A 27,773-nucleotide genomic window follows, 5' to 3' on the forward strand; every position below is an offset into this window, starting at 1 on the left:
ACTTAAAGAGTATTTGCTCGGTCGGGGTTTGAAACTGCTGGCAGCATCCAGGGCATGGGGAAGGACAGAAGGAAAAGACAGAGGGACAGGCAGCGAGAGCCCCTTGTCCGCAGTAGCCCAGCCAGGGAGCAGCAGGCAGGGAGCGGCGGTGGTTCCCAGCCCTGCCCGCCCGCTGCCGTCACCCTGCCTGCAAACCTCGGGGGAGAAGTCCTGCGGATCCCAGGCGACGGCGCTGCCAGCAGAGAGCGTGAGCAAAACTTAAATTAAAATCTGATTTCAGCATCCTGCCCTGGAAGCGAGCTGCACCCCCCCCCAAACCTCCATGGCAGCCTGAAGTTCTGCGATGAAGCAGACTTTAATGGTGGTTATTTAACAGAGTGGTGCAGCAATCTGTTTTCTCAGCTCAGCCCACAGGCTGTATTTAGTGCAAACCAAACCCCGTCACACAGATGGCATCTGAAAAGTGGGAATAATCCAACCATTAGTAGAGGCAAATATTCATCGCCCTTCATCCACACCCCCCGGTTTGTCTGCTGACGGGCAGGGAGGGCGGGCAGACGAGATACGCTTGCAGGGGAGGAAAACAGTTTGGCCTTTGCGAAACTCGCTGTCTGGGGAGAAAGAATTTGAGGAAAGAAACTAAATCGAGAGGAGATTATCCCAAGGGGAGGCATGCAGGGCAGACGCGCCCCCCCCCCAACTTTCAGTAGCAATTAATCTTGAAACGATAGAGCATTGCATAAGCTCCCTCGGTTATACGCCAGCCAAGGCAAAAAGAGAGAAAGAGCCTGATTTAGAGCAAATGTTTACCTTGGGATTTTTATAGAAACGCCGCTGTCTGGCTGACCGCAGCGACGGCCCATGCGAAGGCTGAAATCAGCCTAAGCCTCTGGCCTCACATCTTAGTCCTACATAAGTCCCCACTCTCTTTTGGCTTTCAGAGAGAAGCACTGCACAAAGGAATAAATCACAGAATCACAGAATCACAGAATCGTAGAGGTTGGAAAAGACCTTTAAGATCATCAAGTCCAACCATAAACCTAACGCTACCAAGCCCACCACTACACCATGTCCCTGAGCACCTCATCCAAACATCCTTTAAATACCTCCAGGGATGGGGACTCAACCCCTTCCCTGGGCAGCCTGTTCCAGTGCTTGAGAACCCTTGCAGTGAAGAAAAATGTCCTAATATCCAGTCTAAACCTCCCCTGGTGCAACTTGAGGCCATTTCCTCTCGTCCCATCACTTGTTACCTGGGAGAAGAGACCGACCCCACCTCTCTACCCCCTCCTTTCAGGCAGCTGTAGAGAGCGATGAGGTCTCCCCTCAGCCTCCTTTTCTCCAGGCTGAACAACCCCAGGTCCCTCAGCCGCTCCCCATCAGCCTTGTGCTCCAGACCCTTCCCCAGCTCCGTTGCCCTTCTCTGGACACGCTCCAGCCCCTCAATGTCCCTCTTGTAGTGGGGGGCCCAAAACTGAACACAGCATTCGAGGTGCGGCCTCACCAGTGCCGAGTACAGGGGCACGATCACTGCCCTAGTCCTGCTGGCCACGCTAGTGTTGATACAAGCCAGGATGCCATTGGCCTCCTTGGCCACCTGGGCACACTGCTGGCTCATATTCAGGCGGCTGTCAACCAACACCCCCAGGTCCTTCTCTGCCGGGCAGCTTTCCAGCCACTCTTCCCCAAGCCTGTAGCGTTGCATGGGGTTGCTGTGGCCCAAGTGCAGGACCTTGCACTTGGCCTTGTTGAACCTCACACAATTGACCTCGGCCCATCGATCCAGCCTGTCCAGGTCCCTCTGCAGAGCCTGCCTACCCTCCAGCAGATCAACCCTCCCGCACAACTTGGGGTCATCTGCAAACTTACTGAGAGTGCACTCGATCCCCTCGTCCAGATCATCGATAAAGATGTTAAACAGAACTGGCCCCAACACCGAGCCCTGGGGAACACCGCTTGTGACCAGCCGCCAACTGGAGTAAACTCCATTCACCACCACTCTTTGGGCCTGGCCACCCAGCCAGTTCTTTACCCAGCAAAGAGCACGCCCGTCCAAGCCATGAGCAGCCAGTTTCTCCAGGAGAATGCTGTGGGAAACCATGTCAAAGGCTTTACTGAAGTCTAGGTAGACAACACCCACAGCCTTTCCCTCATCCACTAGGCAGGTCACCTTGTCATAGAAGGAGATCAGGTTGGTCAAGCAGGACCTGCCTTTCCTGAACCCATGCTGGCTGGGCTTGATCCCTTGGTTATCCTCTACATGCCGTGTGATGGCACTCAGGATGATCTGCTCCATCAGCTTCCCCGGCACCGAGGTCAGGCTGATGGGCCTGTAGTTCCCCGGTTCTCCTTCCGGCCCTTCTTGTGGATGGGTGTCACATTAGCTAATCTCCAGTCAGCAGGGACCTCCCCAGTTAGCCAGGACTGCTGGTAAATGACGGAAAGGGGCTTGGTGAGCACATCTGCCAGCTCCTTCAGTACTCTCGGGTGGATCTCATCAGGCCCCATAGACTTGTGAGTGTCTAAGTGGTGCAGCAGGTCACTCACCATTTCCCCCTGGACTATGGGTGCTCCAGTCTGGTCCCCATCCCTATCTTCCAACTCCGGGGGCTGAGTACCCAGAGAACAGTCAGCCCTGCTATTAAAGACTGAGGCAAAGAAGGCATTAAGTACCTCAGCCTTTTCCTCATCCTTGGTCACTGTGTTCCCTCCCCCATCTACTAGGGGCTGGAGATTCTCCTTACCTCTCCTTTTGCTGCTAATGTATTTGAAGAAGTGTTTTTTGTTGTCTTTTACAGCAGCAGCCAGACTGAGCTCTAGCTCAGCTTTGGCCCTTCTAGTTTTCTCCCTGCACAGCCTCGCTACACCTTTGTAGTCCTCCTGAGCTGCCTGCCCCTTCTTCCAGAGGTCATAGACTCTCCTCTTTCTCCTCAGTTCGAGCCAGAGCTCTCTAGTCAGCCAGGCCGGTCTTCTTCCCCGCCGGCTCGTCTTTCGGCACCTGGGGACAGCCCGCTCTTGTGCCTTCAGGACTTCCTCCTTAAAGGATGTCCAGCCTTCCTGGACCCCTTTGCCCATAAGAGCTGCCTCCCAGGGACTCTCTCGACCGGTCTCCCAAACAGGCCCAAGTCCGCCCTCCGGAAGCCCAAGGTGGCAGTTCTGCTGACCCCCCGCGCCGCTTCTCCACGTATCAAAAACTCTATCATTTCGTGATCACACTGCAGGAAAGCAACAATGGATACATTCGATGCTGAAGAATACATAAATATGACTAAGTTTTACCGGAAAAGCTTTGTCCTTATTTGTGACGGCGAAGAGAGTCCTTTACCTGGCATCTGAAGACGAGAGACGTGGCCCGAGGGGAGCGGCCGCAGCCCCAGGCGTGACGTTAGCGGCTGTGGGCTGGAGACGCTGCCGCAGGGAGGTTGAGCATTTGACCGGCAGAGACATCTTAATGCAAAGCGACGCTGCTGCTGCGGGGAGAGCCGGACGCACTCCTGTGGGGCTCCAAGCAGGCAGACAGCACCTGCGCTCGGTTCATAACGTTTGGTAGGGGCGGGGAGGGGTCCAAAGCTCCTGCAGTCAGCACGGTCGGTCTCCATAGATGTTCCTGTGTATATTCCATACGCTCACTGGACAATATTGTAAATACATCCTAAAGTGTTTAACGGTTTGCATCTTCTCTAGATTTTCCGCACCGTCCGTCGTTACCCAGTTGTCCCAGCTGCAGAGGGGTTTTTCAATTGTTCCAGCCTGCAGGAGCCTCGATGCATTCCGCAGCCAGAAGAAAGTTTCTCTTTAGACGAATGAGGCTCCTTGAGCTTTATTTATGATCAAACAGGAGTTTTACACTGGGAATCCAAAAGTGGCCTGGAGAGACTCGGTCTCATGCGAGCCAGGTCTGAGGTGGTGGCTGGGAGAGAGACCAAGAGCCTCTTCAGAAGCCGAAAACTCTGTTTGCGCCACAGCAGCCCCGGCCAGGTGAGAACACAGAGCAGAGCGGGGCCAGCTGAACAACTCGTGCTGAGACCCCCTGGGTTGGGGTCCCCAGGTTGGGGTCCCTGGGACGCCCTTCTCCAGCGCAGGGTGCTGGAGGCACCCTCCCTTCCCGCAGAGCCCAGCTCTCCCCTGCCCCGCGCAGCCCCCCCAGCCCCACGGGAGGTCCGGCTGCCCGGCGCCGGCGATGGAGCCAGGGCTGCCCCTCGCCCTGCGGAAACCCGCACGGGCACGGGTTTTGCTGCCCCGGGGGAGCGAGTCCCTCGGCAGGGAAACCCCCAGGAACCCGCGCAGCAGCCGAGGCAGGGCTGCCATTTCTCCATAACCTCCATCATCTCCGCTGGCCGGGTTTGTCCAGCTGCACCTCGGACTCATCTGAACGGGGCTGGTGTCCTCCTCCTGGCCTTGGCACTGCTCCCCACCGACCCCCGAGGGCCCCGACACCTCTCTGCCTGTGCCACAGGGCAGGAGATGCTTTGGCCCCGGGCAAGGCTCCTCGTACCTCCTTTTGCCTCCTTTTAGGTACCGGCAGCAATGAGGAGACAGGAGAGCTGGTATAAAACCCCACAGGGACCCACCTGGCTTGTTCGCTCGGGGTCCGTATATCCCCAAACGCAGACCAACGCAGGATGCACCGCTATGGAACGTGCGGCACTAGGGGAACATTGAGAAATTATATATAAACCACCATCAATCAGACAGCCATGCTGGGATGTGCTGGTCAATGAACTGCACAGGACAGGGGTCAGCGGGACCGGGGACTGTCCCCTCTCTGCACCAGGGCACGCGTCCCCAGCTCTGAAGCACGGCAACACCCGTGTGCGGCCCAGCCTCTCTTAGTTGGGTCGACATCCACATTTCCTTTGCTTTCCTGAAAGTTTAACTGTGCACAAATGCACACAAACGTGGGCGATCCAAGCCTGAACACCCTCCAAAGCTCCCGCTGCTTCCCCTCCACGTGGGCGACGGGCGAACAGAAGCAGGACCAAAGCTGCCACTGCCGGGGTTTGGGCTGGACCCGTATGCATCCTGTGCCTGGACGTACGGACCTACAGACGTACGGCCACGCACAGGCGTGCAGCAAGCAATCGAGCTGCAGCCCCGAGAAAGGCCGTGCTGCGCCATCGCACAGCAGGGCCGGTAGCACTGACAGCGATATCAAAGGCAGAAAAATCAAAGACCCTACCGGTGTGGGACCGCCGAAACCAGCGGCCGGCCCGAGCCTGGCTGCTTCACGGCTCCCTCAGCGTCTGGGGGGATTGCGGGGAGCAGCGCGGGGCCCCGGGCTGGACTGGGCTGCTCACTGATGGAGCATCTGCCGTGGAGAAAGACGGAGAGCGGAGCAGAGGCTCCCAGGGCAGCGCTCCCGGGGCAGCCGCGGGGAGCTGGTTCTCAGCCCCCCTGAAGCAGTGCTCGGCGGTCTGGTGGGGCTTTCCTCTGCCGAGCAAGCCAAGGAGACGGAGAGCAGAAGGCGCAGACAGCGGTCATCCTTTCCCTGCCTTTATTCCAAAAGGAAAACAAATAGAAAATTCACTTTTTCTCTTTTTTCCCCTCCACCTATGCGTCATTAAAAGTATTCCCACAACCTCTGCCAGCCCCCCGCCCAGGATAAGTACATTAAAAGTATTCCCACAACCCCCGCCAGCCCCTTGCCTTCGTTTCCCCGTTCTGCAAGGGCATCTGGCCACCGCGCGTGCATTCCGTATTATCAGGGCACCCTCTGCTGGCACCGCCATAAAGCGGGGGGGCCGCGGTACGTAGACCCCGACGCCGCAGCGCAGCCCCCAAACTCGGCTGCCGTAAGGAAACGCGGTTTCACCCTTAGCCGGGAGCCCACGGATCTGCGTCCCCATACGTGCCTCTATACGGACCTTCGCCATTCGCTGCCGAGAGCCGGCCCGCAGCCGACCCCAAAGTGTCCCTGTCTCGCCGTGTCTGTAAAGGAGCTTTGCAGCGACAAGGTAGCACATTTTTTGGCCCCAGGCCTTTTTATTCATTGCCCGCAGCTATTTAACTAGGGAACAGGCTGCGATGACCTTTACAAGGCGGCCCTGCTCGCCGGCAGCGGCTCCCAGGACCGGGTGCCGGCAGGTTCCGGGGCACGTCCACCCCGGGGACTCCCTGGGGTCCCTCGCCGTACCTGCTCCGAGGGCGTCGGGGTGGCTGGCTCAGCCCAGCCGCGCTCGCGGCCTTTCCAGCCTGCCTGGCCCCCGCCGCGTCTGTCCGCGGCTCCGCTTTTGCCCCCTGGCAGTTTGTACCTGGTTTTGGGAGCGATGCGAGACCACGCCGGCCCCAGGGCCGCCAGCCCCGCTCTGCCGTCCCTGTCCGTGGCAGAGGCCGCCGACCCCCTTCTCCGGCGCTGGGGGAAGCCGGGATTTGGCTTGGGGGCTCTTTCCGCGGCCCCCGGGCTGGGTGTACCCCGCGTTCCTCTCCGCTGTCGCGAGGGTTAAGCGACACAAGCTCTCTGCTATCACCCGGTATAAAACTATGAACGCCCTCTCTGTGCAGTCTGGTTTTCCAGCTGGTGTGAAAAACCAGGTTAAATACTTCATGCGTCATTTTAAATACAGTGCCTCAGCTGTCGGTGTTTGCAGGGTATTTTCTATTAGTCGGGAGACAGATTTATAGGAATTAATTTCCATATTGGCAAAGGAACCAGAAACCTTGCCCGAAAAGCTCTGCAAATGCTGGCATTGGAACCACGACTGCTTTCTGTGCGTCCCGGCGGGGAGGGGGCTGACCCCGGGCATTTGCAGTGAAGCCAGATGCAAAATCCCACCCCTCAAAATAAAATACCCCAGCAGGACAGCGCCGTCAGAAACCCGCACCCCCCACGCGAGGCCAGCTCCGCCACGGGGCTCGGAGGATTCCCAGGCTTCCAGCCAAGCACGGATGTAAATATTTGCAGTACCAAGGTCCCGCGGAAAGGCAGTTCATCACGGGAAAGAGCTGCCACGGTACCTCTGGGTCCTGCTAAATCATATTTTGCCTATCAAATTTTTTTTTTAAATCGCATATATTAGCCTTTCATTCGTGTTATATAAAGAATGCGCTTTAAATCCTGGTCAAATTAATAGCGACACGAGCTATAAATCCAGCCTGATTTAGCGACGATGTTTTTTCTAAGTGCGCGATATAAATCCACGACCATGAAAATTAACTCTGAAAGTCTGAGAAATTCTGAAAAGCCATTTAATAGCATCTTCCCGGGAGGCCCTGGGGAAACAGCCCCGCACAAGGGGGAAAGCTGCCGGCGGGGCTGTTTTGATGACCTTCTGCGCCAGGGACTGCTGAATATGAGCGATTCCTGCAGGCTGTGGAGAAAAAAAATGCCGTAGCCCATCCTGCCGCTTCCCCTCCAGCTCGGATGGAGCCGCGAAGATGTGGCACCTCGCGGCGGGATGGGGATGGGAATTTCCCTAAGATAGCGTAACACAGGGAAAAATTATTTTTTTAAAATAAACATTTGCTTACAGGAGTTGGGGAGTTTGATGCTGAAAGGTGTGGGTACCAGGCGGCTCTGCTCCCAGCCTGCAGCCACACGGGGGCTGGGTGCTGCAGCGGCACATCCCGCACCGCCGCTGCTGGCGGCAAACCTCCTGACACTCCTTCCTGCCGCTCTGGATGCGGGCGGAGATGTACAAAATAAGGAAAAAGGAAAAAAAAGGAAAAAAAGGAAAAAAGAAAAAAGGAAAAAGGAAAAAGACAGAAGGAAAAAGTGAAAAAAAGAAAAAAAAGAAAAAGAAAACAAGAAAAAGGAAAAAAGGAAAAAGGAAAAAGAAAAAAGGAAAAAGGAAAAAATGAAAAAAGAAAAAAGAAAAAGGAAAAAAGAAAAAGGAAAAAAGATACAAAAGAAAAAAGAAAAAAAAGAAAAAAAGAAAAAAAAAAAGACAAAAAGAAGCTCCTCAAGCCAGCTGGCACAGAGCACAGAATAAACACCTGGGGATGCTGACGGCGGCTTTGCAAGACCCCGTCCCCTGCGTGCAGCGGGTCAGAGCTGGCCCTGACCCGGCAGAGCCCAAACCGGGCAACCGGTTTCGTGTGGCCCGCGGGAGAGCGCGGCGCGGCGCGGCCAGCTGCCACGATAACGGGTGCTTTGGGAAGAGTCTTTCTTCAAACAAATAAAAAACGCCGTGTAAAAATCACTGTGCCGTTCCCTGAATTCCCAGTTCCGTGCAACTCCATCCCAGTTCCTGTCCAGCGCTATCTGCTATAGCTAACCACTTTGGACGGGCTTTTAAACGGGATTAATACATAGCTTGTTTCCTTTTTTTTAAGGAAGAAAGGTGCTTTGTCCGTACTGCAAGTACGTTTCAATGCGGGGTAAAAAAACCTGCAAATAAAATCGAATCGGTTTAAAACAAATACATTTAGAAGTTAAAAGTGAGTAGAGAAAAAAGCAGGTTCCGGGTTGGAAACCTCACGATCTCGCCTTCCACAGACAATTAGAGGGAAAACTAATTACAGGGTTTGCATAATCTGACCCAAAGCGGGGTCCTGCCAAGCAAGAGCCCCTCCGCCGCGCGGCTCAGCCCCCGGCCACGGCCAGGCCAGCTCCTGCGCTCGGGGAGGTCCCGCGTGCTCCGCGCAGTCCCAGCCGCGGCACGGGCTGGAGGCGTTCCGCTGCGCCAGCGCCGCCAGGAAAACCAAGTATACCGGATTAGCTTGGCTAAAGGAAAGATGTAGAGATCTTGAAAATATTTTAATCATTTAAATTGATAAATCTTTAAATTATTTCAAATTTTAAATTAATCTTTGCTTCATTTCAAGTATATCTATAATATATTGTATATATATCTTTAATTTATTAAAGATGATCACTTACACCGATCCTGGCAAGGGCAGAGCTGTACCGTCAGCCCGTCTGCCTGTGCACTACAATATATATTATATATTTTTTTGATTTATTACAGATGATCACTTACACCAATCCTGGCAAGGGCAGTGCTCTACCGTCAGCCCATCTGCCTGTGCTCTACAATATATTATATATGTCATTAATTTATTACAGACGATCACTTACACCGGTCCTGGCCAGGGCAGAGCTGTACCCTCACCCCGCCTGCCCGCGCACCCCGCGCCCAGCCCTGCCGGCCCCGACACCCCGACCGCCGCGCGGTCCCCAGCCCCTCAGCACAGGCACCGCGGGGGACGTCATTTGGCCCCTTCATGAAGCGAGGCGCTCGGCCCTCCACCCAGACAGCATCATCCAGCGCTTACTGTACCTCACGAAGGACACACCAGGTGCCAAACGGCACGAGAGCTGTGCCGCTGGCGCGCACGCTGCAGGAGAAGGCCAGCCTGCACCGGGCTGTGGATGGACCGCCTCCTCCCCTGCCCGAGGCACGGACCCGAGCCAAACTCCGCATTAGGGCTTTTGGAAGGAGCTGTACTTTAATAGTTTATTTCAAAAAGGCTGAAGCAACTTTGAAAAGTGAATCCCCACGCTGCTAGGGTAACGCTGGGGCAAAGAAGTCACGCCGTGGCACTATGAACGTGCGTTTAATTTTACTTACGTGAGCAATTGCTTAAAAAAAATCAATGGGTCCGCTCAAAAGACTCAAACGAAGCACATACACGGCCACCTACGGAATGAGGGCCACCTGGTACCTAGAGAGACATAACATGCGAGAGAAACCCCCTTTTCGCAGCCGCTGCTCCGGGGCATGTGCAAAGCAGGGCTCGGGGAGAGCGAGAAGGGGTGAAGGGACGCGGCGGCCCCTCCGCCCGGGCCAGCCCCGGGCCAGCCGCATACATCCAGAGAGGCGCTCGGAGGCTTTTCAGTGCCGTTCTAACGGCAAAGCTTCGGAGCGGCCGTGCTGCAGCCCGGGATCGGCCGGCGCCTGGAAGCGCCCATGCCCGGGGTTTTCCCCCCGAACGACACAGGGGCACGCACCGGAGCCCTGCGGCGGGCAGCTTCGTGCCCGGTGGGAAGGACAGCCGCAGCAAACCGGGCCCTTTGCTGCTGTCGGGGAGCGCCTGACAGAGCCAGGCCTCCGACGGGGTGCTTCCCCACGAGACCTCTTGCATCTTCCGTATCAGGCACAAGAGAACACAGGACGTCCATTCATTTTTGTGAGCGGTGCAGAAAGCAAGGGCCGGGCTGCCAGCAGGTTTACGTACACCGTGAGTACGTGCACCGCCTCGCCTCCCCCAGGAGCGGCCTCCAAGGCGTTGATCGGAAGAGAAGTGGCGGATGCTCTCCCCGTTGCATTTCTGTACTACAGCCGCACAGGAGCAGATGCAATCCTCAGTTTTGAGCAACACCCGAGTATACGAGAGATTTTTATTGCCACGCTGGCTCCGGCGACGACCATCGGAAACAGATGGGGGCACGGCCAGGGACACCCAGAGGGGTCTGAGGAGGGAACTCAGCAGCTCCCCAAACCGAAGGATGTAGCCGGTGGGCAGCAAACACAGGCGAGACCCCGGGGTACGGCAGGACCAAGCACAGCACAGGGACAGGGACTGCTACCAGACAGACCCGAGCAGGCTGGAGTGAAGGACAGGCTGCGCGTGGAGGTTGCGAGGAGCTCCAGCACATCATCTCCAACGACCCTCCCCAGCCCGCCGAGATGAAGAAGTGCTGCTGACATCAAAAAACGCCAGTGCCGGACGGGGACGGGATGCTCTTGAGCGTTACCGTCTCCGGGCTGGTGTGCTGCAGGGACTTACCTTCCACCACCCACCGGAACGCCCGGTGAACTCCTGGAGGTGCAGCGGGCCCCAGGCTTTTCTACGTGGCAGTGCCCTGACTTACTCCAGGCTGCCCTGGGTCACCGGCCACCAGCAGGCAAGGGCCAGCTGGCCACCAAGGGCACTGCCAGACCTAGCTCAGTGCTGGCAGGACAGTCTGGGCCAGCTAAGGAGGGATGGAGGAGTTCCCAGTGGGACACACAGATACCAGGTGGCCAAATTGTACCGCAAACCACCACCAAGGAGAGAGGTTATAAACAAAGAAAAAGAACTGAAGTTCAACCAAATTGGCAGGAAAAAAAAAAACAAAAAGCATAGTCCAGTTCCACAGCTAGAGGCAAAAATCCACGCCGGTCCGTTCCAAATAACGAAGAAAACGCGTCTCACACCATTGCAAGTCTACCCAGCAAGAGGCACTGGGACACCAGTAAGCTGGTGCCCCGACACCCCAGCCCCACGGCTGCCCGCTGCGGCGGGCGCTGCAAATGGAAACCTCCGTCAAGGTGCCGAAGACCAAAAGCAGAGCATGGTCCCCCCCAGCACCGCTCTGTGCCCCACACGACGTCAGTTCTCGGCCGCCAGAGCTGGTGGACTTGGCTGAACGTCCCTGCCAAAGCAGATCGATGCAGCCAAGTTGCACCACGAGCTCTTCTGATCAACGCCACCGGCTGCCTGCTGTCCTCAGCGAGGGAATTCTTGCGGCCGCCCCCCAGCTCTCGGTGCCCGGGCAGGGCGGAATCGCTCGCTTGAAGCGGAGCTCAGCTTTTGCTGGAGGTAACCTCAGACAAGGTAGCAACCATGGTCCGCCAGCTTCCCGGACAACTTCCCAATTAATTTCAGCGAGTGTGATCAGACCAAAGCAGCCAAGCGGCAACGGTGAGAGGGGCCAGAGAGGAGCGGGTTTAGTGGGCAGGGGGAGTTACGCAGGCACGAGGCTCTGGGGTTTACTCAACCCAACAGCTGTATCCAGGGTTTTTTGTTGTTTTGTTTAAAAACATTAAATAGGAGGTTCAAGCTGACATAGCACAAAGCTAGTGAAACGCAGTTAACTATAAAAAGGAAATAATCTGATAAACCTGGGGCAGGAAAGTCCTTGGCAGCCGCCGTGTCTCAGGTTTCAGCGGGGCTTCCAGCGGGAGCCGTGTTTGGGAAAACATCTGCCGGTTTCCATGGCCGGGCGCCGGAGCAGCCGGCCCCAGGTGCAGCACCGTGCCAGGAACCACCTTCGGCGAAGAGCCCCAGGGAGCCGGCGGTGCCGCTGCCAGCCCGCGGGCTCAGGGCTGGGACCCCGCCGGGGACACGCCGGTCCCCAGCTCCGCTGCCCCAGGAGCCGGGGGCTACGCGGAGGAAAAGGGGCACGGCCGCGTCGTGGCCCGTTCGCACTCCGCCTGCTGCCGCCCAGTTACGTTTATGCCACGGCTCAAACTTTTGCCAGGCGTTTTGTTTTAGGAAAAAAAATTTTAGAGGGGAAAAAAAAAAAAAAAAAAAAGAGTGGCACTGAGGTTATGCCCCAAGTTTTCAGGGGCAGCTGCTGCGGGGCGCGGGGGCCGGGGGTTATTCTGCCTGCCTGAAGCTGCTGCACGCTGTAGTTTTAGTTTGAACTTTACTGACTACATATGAAAAGAATCCAGTGTTGTTTTTAACATGCACATTTTAATGAAGCAAACATTTCTATTTAATAAGTTATAAGATACAATTTTACAATCCTGCATTTTATTCCAGTTTATTTTGTTTTTACTTCCTAGTTTACAATGTAGTGAGCATTTCACATTAAGGCACAAAAAAAGCACAGTAAAAAAAAAAACAAACCCCAACCTTCCTTTATTTCCCCAATGACTGTGCTGGAGAGTAGTGCATCCACACGTAACTACAGAACGGTAAGGGTGGACTTCTCCCTCGGGACAGACAGTGACGTTTCAACAGGTTTGCAACAAATCCTACCTTCTCCTAATCACAGAGTTAAAGCTCATTTGGAGAGTTTACTAAAGCCCCAGCAGCTGACAGCAACCGAGATACGCACTTGGGAAGTAGCGCGGAGTAATCCAGGACAAACAGACAAGTTATCGCGGCCGTCTTCGCTCCCTGACCCTCAGCAGGAATGCCCTGTGCAGCGCGGAGGGGATTTCAGGAGAGACGAGCGTGCTTCAGGCACGTCCTCGGACCGAGATCTAACAAAACGACTCGCACCAAACACGGGTCCGTCGATTCGCGTTGCTGTTATCGGCGGATTCGCACACCCGCCCCGTACCCGACGGCAGACGGGGGGTCCCATCCCAGGCTGGCTTTGCACCATCTCAGCTGCTCGCCCGGTCCGCAGCCTCCAGGGAAGGGCTGACCACCTTCCCAGGACCCCGCTGTGCTCCCACCTGCCTGAATTTCGGGTCACACAGGCGAGAGCTACGCCTGGCGCGGCAAGTTTAGGGCTTTATTTAACCTAGCCAAACCGGGGGTTGTTCTTAAAATAAATCAGAGAGTGTGAGGAGTTACCTGTAAAGTTACAGAAATTTCACCAGAATCCCAAGCTAATTAAAAACCGCATTGCTAGCATCATGGCCAAAAAGCTACCTGTCTAGATTTACAAAGCATTAACATAAGAAAGGCTGAAAGCTTCCACAAAGTCATTTTCAGTCTGCTTTTGGTTTGCTATAGAAGATAAACCTTTCCTAAATGTAAACCATTAGCAAAGCATTTTCAAAAACATTTTAAATTTGAGTGGTAAAGCCACCTTTGGTAGCTTTTTATAATGTTAAGTGTTAAAATTGATCAAGTATACGAAGGCACCTATTATAGTACCAGTTTTACCTCATTTCTTTACAGAAAAGAATTTGAACTGGGGACAGCCCAAGTCATATTCCATAACTAAAACGTAAAGTCTCCAGTCAAATAAAATCAGTAGTTAAGATACCCAATTACAAAAGACAAATTCCAGTTTTCAATTAACATCTAAAGTCTTTAACATCCGCAAGGGAAATTAGTGTCTACTTATCCACATGATTCTCCAAACATTAACAGTGACCCGGAGAGTACTGCAAAGGTACAATTTGAGGAGGACATTAAATAGATCGACATTAGGTTGGTAAGTAGGATAGAAGTGAAATGCTTGTAAAAAATAAAGTTAGAGTTTACTTCTGACTGTATTGAAATGTGAGCCGTGTGTATCTAGATACTGAATTTTGCAACAGGACTGCGCCCAGGATAACTCTACATCTGAACGGCAAACGCAGAGACCGACTCTGGTGCCCGGCGAGTTTAAGGAACGGTGACGTGGAAGGGACTCCCGGGGATGTGCTCGTCACCCCATTTCACCGCCAGAATATAGTCACCCCTTTCCTTGACGACATACGTTACGTTGTACTGATGGCTGCCCAAATGCTTGATGGACACCTCTTCGCACGGTATGGTAGGCCCGTGGACGCCAACTAACAACATATTTGAACCTACAGCAAAACAACAGACTGTTAGCGTTCCTGAGCTTAAACAAGCAAGCATGGTTGTACCGTAATATATTAGCTCCATAACACAAGGATTTTGTTATTGTAATTCACGGAGTGGTAGTCTGAGGTACGGCTAAACTAATCCGGTATAAGAAGGAATTTGATTTGAACAAGACCTTCAGCCTCACAGAGGCAAGGGTTTGCTTGTGCGTTTTGCCAGACCTGGCAGGCCACCGCTGTCTAACCAGAGCACGGGAGACACGAACGCTGCTCGTGAAAGCAAGCAGGCACTGCCGGTCACGCACCTCCTTAGAAGTTAAGAGCAGAGACCAGTGAAGGCGGCTGGCCTGTAACCCACCACCGCAAAGCTCCCAGGTGCGGATGATCAGCGCTCAAGGCTGACGGGAACACCTTGCATTACGGGCCACAACGCACCGCCAGCATCGCTTACGTTCAGCGACCTGTTTGTTCTCATGCCGTAACCCTGTGCTTGCTTTCCGGTGTACCTGGCTCCGACAAAGCCGTTTGGAGAGGAACGGGCATCTTTACAGCCTCTCTATTAGGACTGATTTGGTGAGCACCGTGTAGCATTTAGAGTTTTTCTTTATAACCAGATCATCACCTCAGGCTCTGAATTTTAACTTTGCAAGTGGGTTTAGGGCAAAAAACCATCCAGCTAAACCACCCCGACATCCAGCTGGTTCCTGTAGCCATACCTGCTTTGCTGCAGTCCACGGAGAAGGAGCTTTTCTGACCCACAAAGGCCTTTGAGAGTCCTGCTCCCCGGGAAACCACTTTGCTAGCATCCGAGGTGGATTTGGGAACGGCACTATAGCAAGTTTCAGTCGACGACCTTGTCACCGACTCTACCAGGATGGAAGAAGTTTCGTTGGCGCTGCCTGGGCTAACCAGTCGCTGTCCTGGAAACAGAAAAGACTTCTGACGTTCAGATTCACCCCATCTGAAAGGCACCTACAAGGAGGTTTCGAAACCCTCCTAATGACCAGCATGCGTTCTGCGTCCAGAAATGCATTTTCGGAGAGGAGCAATTTCCTACTTGGGTTTTTAAGCCGACATCTTCCAGCAACGCTGGCAACGATCCCAGCCCAGAGCCCTTGAGTGGTTAAAGGGCCACAGGAACTTCAGGATTTATTAAGCAAAGCTGGCCGCTTAAGAAGAGTTAATTGTGCTCCAATCACCAAATGCCAAAAATTACTCGAGTTGGCAGAAAAGCAGGTGCAATTTTGCAATAACCCATTTGGAAAGCAGAGCGTGTCCCAGCCCCGGGGAGCGCAGTCCCTGCCGCCCGCTCCCAAGAGCATCACCGCGCCACGGGCACCAGGAGAGGGTTCGCTAGCTCCGGGGCAGCAGCAGAGACGAACCCCAGTCTGTGCTTAAACACAGCACTGAAGAGAGAAAGAGCTTCCTAAACCGGCCTTCCTCACGTCATCTAAAAGCCTCCCAGACATTACCGACCTTTGGTTAGGCGACACCTGCACCAAAACGAGACCAAGAGGGGCATAAATTACGCTACAGGCGACCAGGTTGCAGGCTTCGGGGGAGAAAAGGGTACATAAGTCGTATTTCCCTACTACCAATGCAACGCCCCGGGGCTAGGCCAGGATTTTATATTCCCCCATGAAGCTGTTTTACGGCCCTCCACCGAGTCAAGCCGGCAAGCTCCGTGACTAACGCTCCTGCCGCCTCTCCTGACATCCCTCATCTGGGCTTTGGTGGCGACGGGGAGAAACACTTCGCTTCTCATGGTTTTGGCCATCTAGACCCGAATGCCGCACCATCTCGGAGGGACGTGTTTGCTGAACGACACAAACTACTTCAGGCACACAGTAAATACTGGTTAGCTTTTTACCTGTAACCTTTGCCTTGAAGGGGCTGCCCACTATGTGGTTAGGTCCACCATATTTAACTCCAATTAAATAGCTTCCTGGAGCCATGGGTGTGTACATGACTTTGTAACCTTCTGGAGTTTCCTGGCAGTCCATTTTCACCTTTGATGGCCCTTCAATTGTAACAGAGAGGGTACCTGGACCAGCCTTGGTCGTGTTAATGAAAAACTCCGACTGCAATCCTAGAAAGACGGAGCACAGTAAGACACACTCTTCCTCACACCCCGAGTTACAAAAGCAGCCTGTTGTTAAGTAGGAACGGGTACTTCGGTGCAAGACGAGGCCGCAGGCAGGGAGGGACAGCGTGCCTCCCCCCAGCACCCTCGCACGGGCCAGCCCCGGCCGCGGGCTCCGCACCCCGGCTCCCTCCGCTCACGTTCTGTGAGTGCGGGCGGGTGGGAAAAGGGGTCACGACAGCCCTTTAGGGCCAAAATGGAAGGATTTTGGCATCGAAAGACTGGCTTAGAGAGAAAACTCTTAGAACAAGAGCCTTTCTCTACTGGGCGTTGGAGCCGACACAGCCTCCTGCGTGGCTAAGCTCAGGAAAGCCCGGAGCCGCCTCGCTGCCTGGACCATAAACGGGGAGCGAAGGGCCCACAAGAAAGCCAGAGAGACGAGGGGCAGGAGCTCTCCCGGAGGAGACGGGTGTTTGAACCGCTCGGCAACAGCAGCCCCAGCGGCGTGTGGAAACAAAAGCTTGTTCAATTACAGCATCTGGTTAACACAGCTGAATTACTGCTGCTAATACTAAGCCAATGACACAATGCCAGCGACACAAGAAAAAATTAAGCGAGGCTTTCAGCCCCTAAATAATTTACTGTCAAACTCTGGCTTCAAATATTTATGATCTTTGGGCTGTTGTATCAGACGCTGCTGAGCAGGAATAAAGTGCTCGAGCTCAATCAAAACCAGGACGGTTATGGGAAAGTTTACTACAGCCGTGGCTGAGGCACGCAAGCGTGGGATAAAGCAGGGAGCAGTTTCCAGCCGCTCCGCACAAGCGGCCGCTGTGTCGCAATGCTGGAAGAACCCAGCTCCGCAGAGGACCGCGCCATCTTCAGCAGTAAACCTCGCCGGCACCGCCGGCCTGGGAGGTAAGGCGCTCGGCCCGCAAGGCGCGGGCCAGCTTGCGACACGCGCCGCTCGACCGGCGGGAAATTCGTTTCCAAAGCCAGCAAGCTTCACGGCTTCTCACCGAAGACTTCTTGCTCCGAAGTCACCGCTTTTTGCCCGTGCCCCAAATGAAGGCGCGCATTGTTGGAGCCCGCAGGCGCGCACCCTTCCCGGGGGACGGTTCAGGCGCTCGGCCCCGGCTGTCGAAACCGCGACACTAGGTCATTGTTTGGAAAAGCTGCTCAGCAGCTCCCAGGGCGCTGAGCTTTTGGCAGCGGCCAGGATTCAACAAGGGGGCACAGAGTAGCCTTGCTGAAGTTAAACAGTCTATTTAGATTAAAAACAACCCCAAGCACCTTTATAGATGGAGGAAAATTCCCCCATCCCTGATGCATCAGTGGCTAGTATTAATGAGTGCTTTTGTTTCCACCTATTAAAGCAGCACAGGCTACAATATCTTTATTTTACACAGTATATCCACATGTTTCCAAAACCAACTGCTTGGTTTCTCCAAAACAGCAGAAGCTTTGACTGAATAACTGTGGTATTTTTTTTTCCAGGGAGAAAAAAAGTACGAAATAGAATCCACAAAAGACAGGAGTGGGTAGGATAACAGGAACTAGCTATCACCTTGTGTATCAAAAGGAAAAAAAGAAAATCAGTTTTACTCTGCTATTCACTTCTGTGTGTGGCCCAAGAAAGCACGCAATTAAATAAATCAAAGTGCAGATCCTGGAATGTTTTCCTACTTACTTACTAAGGCCATAAATCACATAAATGAAAAAAAAAAAACCCCTAAACCCTACATTCTTGAGTTGAGAACTATCAGATGGGGCAGCCACCGCAGATAACCAGGCGTCAGATTTCCAAGAAGAGTCAGCGTTCACGCTGCGTCTGAAGCACGTATAGCACGCTGCAAACCGAACAACCCACCGTACTCCCTAGAGTTTACACATCGTATTACATTTAACTTGAACTTTCTTAGAGGTGCAAGCACCGAAGAAGAGGTAACTGGGTACACCCTCGTACCCGTTTAATTTACAGGGGCATGCAAGTTAAACCAGACGCCTGCAACTAGACAGCCAACTCCGTATCTGCGTTCACAAAAGCTTCCGGCCCTTGCAGACATCGCGTTCACGCGTGGAAGGGAGCCAGAGCATCTCCAGAGCTCCAAGGGACCACCAACGTGGAGCTAAGCTAACCGGCAGAGTCGTAGCCCAGCTGCTAGCCAGTTCGAGTGAACTCGTGCTGCAGTTGCTGGTTTACAGGGGTTTTAAGTTCATTAAGGCTCAGTATAGCCTGCAGACTCGCTAATCGATGGTTATAAGACTTGAGGAGCATGCGAGAAAGCAAAATTAGCCTGTGCCCAGGTCAGCAGAGAATGCGGGTTAGTCCAGCTGCCTTAGCAGGGAAAGTCACGTAAAAATATGCCTAGGAACAGCTTCTGTCTCTCTCAGAAAGGCAAAGCGCAAGCAGGTCCGTATCGGAGCTGTAAAGGAAGGGTTACCCGTGGTACCGCTCTCCAGGCCGGATCCGTACGCCGTGACGAGCGCGGGATTGCCCGCCTGCCCGGGCTCGCCGACGCGCACTTTGAAAGGGCTGCCCACGACGTGGCTTCCGTTGAACTTCACATCGATTGAGTGGATGCCGTTTTCATGGGGGATGAACCGAACGGCGTACTTATCTGCAAGAGAGAAGCGGCTTTTCTGATGTATCAGAGAGAACGATAAAACAGCAATTAAACCCAACACGGGGCTGGTTAGCAACCCAAGCGAGGCTTCTGCAACGCTTTGACATATTTTGGTCCCAGCTTAAGCAAACGCAGCTACACAAGCTGCTAAGCTCATATTTAAGTAGGGAAACGCTGTATTTATCGCAGGAGGTGTCACGGGTTGGATTTTCAGCTTGTCTACTAGGACCTGATCTGTCATCTAGCCCGCAGGGTGAGCTGTAGGGTTACTTGCCTCACACGTGCACTAAGCACGACAGCTTAATCACCGCCCAACCTGTCAGCGGTCGCGGGAGCGGCGCAGAGAAGAAAAGCAGCTGGTAAGAGCAAGCCAAGTCTTACCAGCGGGCTGAGCGTGCTGCTCTGACACCACACCTTTATTCAACAGTCATTTAGCAATTTGCTGATATTTAACATTTTTGATTGTGCGTTAGCCCAGAGGAGGGACTGATCTTGCCCAGCTGCTGTCTGTCCATAGCACAGACCGTGACTCGCTCAGACTTCAAGTGAAAAAGAAAGGCCCGTTGCTCAAACAGGTGCTGAGCTTTCTGTAGCGTTTGCTTATGTTCAGCTTCCTTGACGTTTCGTATGAAGGAGTGAGTGCGAGTTAAAAATAAACTATTATTCAAAGATGGAAGCATAGCTTTGAAAAATAAAAATTCCTCCCTGGCTAAATTCAACAACCACATCATATTTCATTTACGACTAATATCACCGTACCTTCACTGGCAAGCCAAGACTTAAATGTCTGTATCTTACATAAGTTAGGGCTCAGTCGTTTCCTGAGCTATCTGGGAAAAGCGCGGACATAACCCTGACCGAACAGCTCTCGACACCAGGACGTCGTTCTCCGCGCAAGGTGCTTGTCCCTGGGTACGCCGCTCGCGAGCCACGGGGCCGAAAGCCCCTCGCTACGGGGCCGCGAGGGTGTTCCGGAGGTCACCCCGTGCGTTGTGACAACGTACGGCCCTGCTCACCTGGCTCCAGCTCAGACACGTGGCACTCTTCGACAGCTCCGGAGGGGCCGTGGACTTTAGCATCGATCTTGCCCTTTGCCCCGTTCAGCCTTATAGCAAAGGATGCTGGCTGATTAACTTTTAATCCAGACTCCTGAGAATGCAACAGTCAGATTATCACATTTAAACTTCTTGTTTCAGACAGCGCAAGATTTGTGGCAGGGAAATAACCACTTCAGCATAGCTTTTTTTTTTTTTTTTTTTTTTTTTTTAGATTTCAACAAAAGGCGTAAAGTTGTGACTTGCGTTAACTCTCACATCAGAAGCTCCCTCCCTCTTAGAGGGTGGCTGATTTGGGAGTCACCCACACTGGCTAGGCTGATTTTTCCCATGGTAACAGACCGTTTTTGGAAGCCAAACGACTCTGCCAAATCAGGCAGAGGCAGGTTTACGAGACTAGTCACCCGTTATCACTGATGTCAGCCCCCGGCATTCAGGCACTTGATTTAAAGGATGTTTAAGCTATAGCTCCATTTTCAGCCCGTTCATTCATTCCAGATTCATTCAGGGGAAAAGCCTCTGATAATCCAGTCGTCTGAAAGAGTAATATGTGTGTTTATATTTGCCACAAGAGGCTGCATTTAGAACGCCACCGCAAGACATCTTAACATGAGAAAGCAATTTAAAACACAAAACCAGATGTTGCCGTGCCGTCAGGCCATCGGTGGAAGGCGAGGCAGCTCAGCATCCGTGCTGCAACGGCCCATGCAGCTATCCAGCAGTAATATTTCATGCTACACATACTTTACCTGATTTTGTTTTCAACTAAGTCCTGAAGAGGGAAATAAATGCAACTGAGTAGGACTGAGGTACAACGTATAAGCAAGTCCCTGCTGCGGGTTTAGCGGAGGCTGATGCTGCACACTGCGCTCCCGTTACCGAGTACTCAGCTTTATCTGCCTCTCCAGGACTTAATTGAAGTGAGTATTCCTGTCAAAGAGTCTTTAAATGAAACACAAGAGAAACATCAATACCACAGCGACTAATTAACGCCCTTGTAACTCCTGGTTAGAAGAGACACTATCAGATCAGGCTGCCATGGTTCATTTACACAGCCAAGGTGGAGGAGTCCTGCAGCCCCGGCAAACTCCTGGGGACCGCAGCTGGGACATATCCAGAAAAAAGCCTCAACCCGAGTACTAATTGCTTATCACAACTCGGCGAGGACTGAGGTGCGGTATATTTAGACACAGACTCTCAGTCTCAAGTCCAAGTTTCTGGCTTTGGAAATTTAAGTCAGGCCTTTAACGTGACTTGTATTTTAATGCACGTAACCACACACACACAAAAACGATACGGTGAGGTTAACGGATCAAAGCTGTGATTCACTCAGATTCGCTACTGTTCATGAATCATCTGAGCTGCGACCGTGCGGTCAGCCAGAGCAACCCCGCGCTCCGACCGGGCGGCGGGGCCCCCTCCACCTGCCCACGGGAACGCTCCAGCAAGGTTGCGGCAACGTCCCCACCACGCAGCCCCAGGCTGCCTCGCCGTGGGAGCCCAGCTCTGCAGCCCGCGTGCCAACCGAGTAACTCGGTACCAGGATGACCGCTGGTGGGTCACGTCCATGTTTCAGTTCTCCTTGGCCTTCCCCTAGCTAACGGGGCAGAAAGCAAGGTTTAGCTCCTCCAATGCTGTTTCTACAGCCTCTTATTCTTAATTCCCAAGCGTTACCACCTGAAATACGCTCAGGTGAGCCTTCTGCCTTCAAATTCTGTCTAGCCAAGGCTGGGCCAGCTCTACCGGCCCAAGTTACCAAGGGGCCAGCTGCCAAAAACCTCTCTCTGGCTGCAAGCTGAGCTTGAAAACAAGCACCAACCAAGGCAAGGCCACTACTAAGAAGAAAGGACAACCACTTTGGTCTCGGAGAACAAGGACGAAATCAGTCTGTGTGGCAAGTTGTGGAGATGTTTCCTTATGTCTCACCTGAAGGCTAGTGACAGTGAGCCTGCGAGCATCGTCGGAGGGGGCGATGATGGGAACCAGGTAGGGGCTTTCAGGAATGTGCTCGTCATTGAACTTTATGGACACCTCATAGTTGCCTGCAGGGAGAAAAGAAGCAGTGGGTGTCCTTAGTTTATTTGAAAGTAGCGTTCGGTGTTATTTCGGTATGAGTTGGTCTCGGTACATACCTGGCTCTTGAACTATGTATGATACACCACAAGATCCATCTTTATGGTCCTCAAAGGCGATTTCTGCTTTACTTGGGCCTTCTACAGCAATAGACAGTCCTCCAGCTCCAGCTTCCCGTGTCCATATACTGAACTCGGCTGTTGAAGCACACGAGAGCACACACAAGAGTAAGCTGGCTGCTGCTGGGTTGCAGCTTCTTCCTAACAGACCGTGCAGCATCCCATACTGATGTGCATGAGGAACGGTACCTCGTCCCATCATCCTGGGTGACAACACTTAGCAGTTTCTCCAAGAGGCTCCTATTAGCCCTGAAGTAGCCCCCCAGCCCTGTATAACACACCTTACAGCCTCAAGCTCATCCTGTGAGAGCAGTCAAGTTTCCAAAACGCGCATTTCCAGACTTCTCCATCTGCGTGTCGCAGCAATATTCTTTTCTCCACGTTTCTCCACCGACCGCCCCTGGCTCGGGGCGACCCTCTGCTGTTACACCAAGCTCTGCTCAAGCTCGCAGAGGAGAGGCCAAGAGAAACCAACGCACCGCGCTGCAGACCTGCGCGCAGCGGGCACTGGAGCCTGGCGAGCGCGGGACTCACCTGGGACACCCATCTCTCCACGCTCCAGCCCCGGGCCTCCAGCTCTGACTTTATGGGCTCCTCCCTCGCCCAGTGGCCCCACGGTGAACTGGAAGGGGCTGCCCGGCACCGGCTGCCCTCTGTATTTGACGTCCACAGTGTGGACCCCCATTTCTTGTGGCACAAAGCGGACGCAATAGGTGTTTTTGTCAGCTTCTACGATTTCAGCATCGAAGTTTCTTCCAGAGGGACTAGTTACCTGGGCTGTCATATCCCCACAATCAATTTCTAACAAGAAGAAAATAAAAAAATGCCGATTGGAAAGTGACAAAGGGGTTTGGTATTTTGTTTTCGGAAGCAGGACCCGAGCTGAAGCGATGACGCAGTACGAGTGACAGAAGAGGCACGTAGGTGCCAGTCCCCGCTCCGCTAGCTGCGTGCTGCCGAGCGGCAAGCCCGGCCAGGTACAGCTTGCCAGGCGCCACGGAGGCAGATGAAGAGGCTGGGTAAGTGCAGCCAGCTGAGACTGGGCTACGTGACTCACGCTACAGCAGTACACACGCCTAACAGCCAACGCGATGGTCCTAAAACCCTGGAGACAGGGGGAGCTGTGCAGCCCGTTCTCCAGCCTGCTGTACGCAGAATACATTAAGGCCTCCCTGGTATTTATTTCTCCATATGTTGAGCACGGTTATCCTTATTTTTAACCATTCAGAGAGACCACACTGCCAGTGTTTCTTCCCTAAACCATCTTAATATGAGGATGTCTTAACAACACTGAAATTCCTATTTCTGCTGCTTCAGGTACGCCCACGCTACACGAGTGCAGGTTATGGTTGCGGGGATAAGGACGTTGCTTACCTGGAATTTTTAGGTTCAGATCACATATGCTTCCTACTGTTGCAACAGAGGGAGCCCGTCTGGTTCGTGTGATGCTCTCCTTAACTCTTCCTTCACCACTTATCTTCACGGTGAACGGGCTGCCTGTAAGTACCACAGCAAGTCATTCCTCCTCTGCTCGTTACACACTGCATCGAGGGGAGGAGTGAAAGCTTCCTCCGATTTGTGGTGGATCACAGGGGAAGTTTTCGAGCCAGCTAACAGTCAGGTCCAAGTGAAATACACCCATGTAACCAGAACAGTTTTGGATGCTTGCTGCTTGTGGAGGGTACTGGTAGGACCTCCTTGAATCTTTGGGACCTACGGTCCGAGCCAGGTTACGCAGCCCACCCGCAGTTCCAGTGCGCTGGCCAGCTAGGTAAGACTTTTGTTGTACTAACCAAAAAGTTGCCCAACCCTTCTGCTTACCTGGAATATGTTCGTCTGCAAATTTAGTGGACACAATGTACACGCCAGGTACAGTCGGAAAATAGGACACTTTGCACGTTCCATCTTCTAGGTCTTCAGTTTGGATATCTACCTTGCTGGGTCCTTCAACTGCCAGTGAGATCCCACCATAACCTACAATACAGCTAAGTTAGCCTCAGATTTCCACAGTGCTATTATAAATTTGACATAAAATAGTCCAAACCCGTAGCAGTAGCTCATCGGTAGGTTTGTATCATAACGGGCACGTGGGAGTTGCATGATGCCTTAGTGACATTTTTGTAGCCCTAATCAGTCAGATATTCAAGGCACAGCATGCATTCAGCTCCTAAAATGCTCTGACCATATCCCTTATATTTCATTAATGTTGGAAAGTTAGCTTCAAAGACCGTGGCCAAGGCTCCACATTAAACCAACAGGGAAATATCTTCCTCGTTTCCTTCTTGCTGTACACAACGATACTAGAATCAGCACCATCGAAGGAAAGAAAAGCTTCATCAGTGCCTCAGTGACAGCCCCTGTTGGCTGTAACAGAAGACATAAGCCAAGAAAACGCAAAGCATTTTAGAAGTAAATAGCATTGTCTGTAGTTAATAACTGACAATAATGACCGTGCACGCTTAATATACTGTTTGCATCTGCTGCTTTGCGGCTTGTGACCTGGTGGTCGCACGCTGAGGGAGACAACGCTCTCATTTAGAGAGGATACGTGTCTCGCAGCATCTCAGTCCCTTTGCGATGGAACTGACCTGCGTCTCTTGTGTCTACAACGAAGTCACACATTTCAAAGGTTCGTCCTTCTACCAGGCCACGTCCAAAAACTCTTGCTCGTCTGGCATCTCCTATCTCGGACTGGACCACCATGATTGTTACAGGGCTGTTTGGTACATGGCTCCCGTTCTTCTTGATGCTAACCAGATGCTCTCCTACTTCCCGTGGAATGAACGAGATGCCTACAAAGCAGAGAAATGTAACAAACTTACTCACTTTTTATGCATGTTATGCTTGATTTAAATGCCTTAATCACACCAAGAAATGAAATTCCGAAAGAGCACACTGTTTACACATGCTGAAGTCTTGCTCTCAAATGGGCCACAAAGCCATTCACATACGCTGACAAAAAGCTCTTCAGTCACAACCTGGCACGTCACAGGCAAGCTAACACAAGAGGTCATTCTTCGTACTCTTCTGCCTTGGGCCAACTGTACCAAACAGTATCAACCACTCGGTTTGACAACGCTCTTCTGGGAAGGAGTAGAAGCGTCAGTCATTTTACACAGCAAGCAAACCGGCGTAGAGGCTACTATGCCACTGTCAGAGCTTACCAATGTGGTTATTGGGTAGCCTCTTCAGAAGACAAGGCTCATCGCGACCTGATGGGGCTTTAATGCTGGCTGTTAGGAGACTGAGATCAGTCTCGTTGATGTCCAACAAAAAGTCAGCAGCAGAACCAAGCTTAACCTGGGACCGTCTTCTGTTATCATCTGAATATATAAAGAGAAACGAGTCAGAAAATATTACAAGGCTAAGTGCAGAACAAGTTGGAGGACTTCATGTTCCTGACACAAACCAGGTCCCCCATGCTATCAGAGGTTAATTTTCATTATTAAGTGCTTCCAGAAGTCTAAACTTTATACCTGTGATCTTGGCCGTGAACGGACTGCCCGGGATGTGCTTGTCGTTGTACTTGACCAGGATGCTGTAGTTCCCAGGTAGAGTAGGCAGGTAGGTGACTGTGCACGTCCCATCTTTGTTATCAATGCAGCTGATCTCTGCTTTTGAAGGTCCTTCAATAGCCAAGTCCAACCCACCTAGGAAACAAGAACAGCACTTACGTAAATCTTCCTCATTGGACAGAGTCTTTGGACTTGGTGTGCATGAAGATCCAGTACTTGGTACTGAAAACGCAGCTTAGATGCATGTTTTCAAAGGACAGCAGCAGAAAGAGCTCAGGCCAATCCACTAAGGCCACAACTCTATTCAGTCTGTTAGATTTACCTAACAGCCATTCCACATCCAGTCATCATCCTCTAGAGCTAAGCTGCCTTCAGTTCATTTTTAATTAAATGAATCATTTGCACCCTGTACCACAGGGTACATCTACTGCTCTCAGGAAGAAGTGGTAAGAGAGTTTTTACTGCAAGTTACAGCTTGATGAAATCCCTTTCGCCTGATATTCGCACAAGTCATTTGTATCGCACCAGAGATTCACAGTCGGACAGATGAATGCCAGTTAACGCCGATGCGCATTACGCTTCCAAGAAGTTCCTAGCTTAGGGTAGGATGGGTTTAAAGAACAGACTTACCCTCTCCTGCGTCTTCCGTGACAATGGTGAAAGTTGCTGGTTTATTGGCAACCCCATAAATGAGGCCAGGCCCATAAGCAGACACACTGCCGCTGTTCGGATAATTCACATAGAACTGCAGAGGGCTCTCTAAAGGAAAAAAAAAACCAAACAACAAACAAAAGAAGCACTTTTAGGAATGAGCGGCCTGGACTACAAGAACAAAACAGGCATCAAGCTGCTCCAACCCAACAGGATCCTACTCTTATGCTTACTGATCCCCATGTTCTTCAATACCATTCTCACTACTTGATATTTGAAGAACCTTTATGTGACTGTAACGCACTTAAAAACGAGTAAGCCTCCCCCTTTCATCTTCAAAAGATACTTCTCCACAATTTGTTCCACATCCAGTCATGACAAAGTAAGTGTTACTCAAATTACCAGAGATAAGCTTCAATGATGTTGTAAAGGGTCTTATTCATTACAAGCTTATTTTTAGCACATTAAATCAGAACATGACTCAGAAGCAGGCTTTCAGTTCAGGCACAGATCCTGAATTTTGGTAGCTCAGAATTAGGAACCAGCACAGCACATTGTCTGACTCAATGAACCTGAACTAGCAAATTTGAGGGGTATCCAAAAACAGATTTGCCAGCCTCAGATTAGCTAAGCTGGTGCACAAGAACAAAAAGTACAGTCACCGACAGCCAATAATGGTTTCAAAAAAAGGCACAGATAGCTCTTAAGTCCAAAGCTAGATTTTGCAGCTGAGACAGCAGCAAGTTTGATTCACCATAGCCTTCAAGAAGGAAACATTACGGCACATCATCCTTCTGTCCAGATGAAGGGTAACGGTCTTACTGAACCGATAGGTCCGACAGTCTGGCACTTATGGAGGTGCTATACCCATACAAAGCGCTGAAGATACCAACGCAGCACCATGCATCACATCGTCGAGCTCCCTGCTTCAGCCAAAGTCATCCTGTGTTTCTGTACGCCAACAGATCCAGCAGCCCGGTTCAGGCAGTGCTGAAGGTATTTTGTCTCATGTCTGTGCACCCTTCTGCAGATCTGGCCCTTTTCGCCCCAGCCCCACACAGCCGACATGCCTGGAGAGCCGCGGGGCAGCCCCCAGGCAGAGCTTCGGCTGGGGAGCTGGTGACGGGGGGAGAAGACGGGGGGAGAAGACGGGGGGAGAAGACGGGGGGAGAAGACGGGGGGAGAAGACGGGGGGAGAAGACGGGGGGAGAAGACGGGGGGAGAAGACGGGGGGAGAAGACGGGGGGAGAAGACGGGGGGAGAAGACGGGGGGAGAAGACGGGGGGAGAAGACGGAATGGAAGGCAGTGGTTTCTGTTTGTTAAGAAGCAGCCAGGGAGAAAGAAAGATTACAGCACAGTGTGCATGTGTGCTTTATCTTATTGCAATGAGATGGAAAGAGTAACTATGGTGTTTTAGCCACTTAGTCCTCCCCACAGATTGGAGGTTTTATGCCAATGCAGTTTTAAGGATAAACATACACTGCAACCACTAGTTTTGCTCAGCACCATGGCAGTAAATTTCAACC

At 52.4% G+C, this 27,773-nt stretch overlaps 1 protein-coding gene across 5 annotated transcripts in view; it reads right to left on the reverse strand.

Annotated features, from left to right (window-relative positions):
- Window positions 1–12,892: 12,892 nt before the first annotated feature.
- Window positions 12,893–27,773, reverse strand: part of FLNB (filamin B) — a 74,047-nt gene continuing 59,166 nt past the window's right edge. For 4 of the 5 annotated variants that reach the window (XM_075514170.1, XM_075514173.1, XM_075514169.1 and 1 more), the window contains 14 exons: window positions 26,226–26,354; window positions 25,557–25,730; window positions 25,245–25,403; window positions 24,669–24,872; window positions 23,902–24,054; window positions 23,455–23,577; window positions 22,615–22,881; window positions 22,021–22,158; window positions 21,815–21,930; window positions 19,850–19,982; window positions 18,651–18,827; window positions 15,994–16,212; window positions 14,840–15,043; window positions 12,893–14,126 (listed from right to left, as the gene is read on the reverse strand). In XM_075514170.1, the coding sequence (XP_075370285.1) occupies window positions 13,939–14,126; window positions 14,840–15,043; window positions 15,994–16,212; window positions 18,651–18,827; window positions 19,850–19,982; window positions 21,815–21,930; window positions 22,021–22,158; window positions 22,615–22,881; window positions 23,455–23,577; window positions 23,902–24,054; window positions 24,669–24,872; window positions 25,245–25,403; window positions 25,557–25,730; window positions 26,226–26,354 (2,384 nt within the window). In that variant the 3' untranslated portion in view covers window positions 12,893–13,938. The remainder of the gene's footprint in view (window positions 14,127–14,839; window positions 15,044–15,993; window positions 16,213–18,650; window positions 18,828–19,849; window positions 19,983–21,814; window positions 21,931–22,020; window positions 22,159–22,614; window positions 22,882–23,454; window positions 23,578–23,901; window positions 24,055–24,668; window positions 24,873–25,244; window positions 25,404–25,556; window positions 25,731–26,225; window positions 26,355–27,773) is intronic. The other variant, XM_075514171.1, reaches the window with a different exon arrangement.

Source organism: Mycteria americana, chromosome 11 (assembly GCF_035582795.1).
Source record: "Mycteria americana isolate JAX WOST 10 ecotype Jacksonville Zoo and Gardens chromosome 11, USCA_MyAme_1.0, whole genome shotgun sequence".
NCBI lineage: Eukaryota > Metazoa > Chordata > Aves > Ciconiiformes > Ciconiidae > Mycteria > Mycteria americana.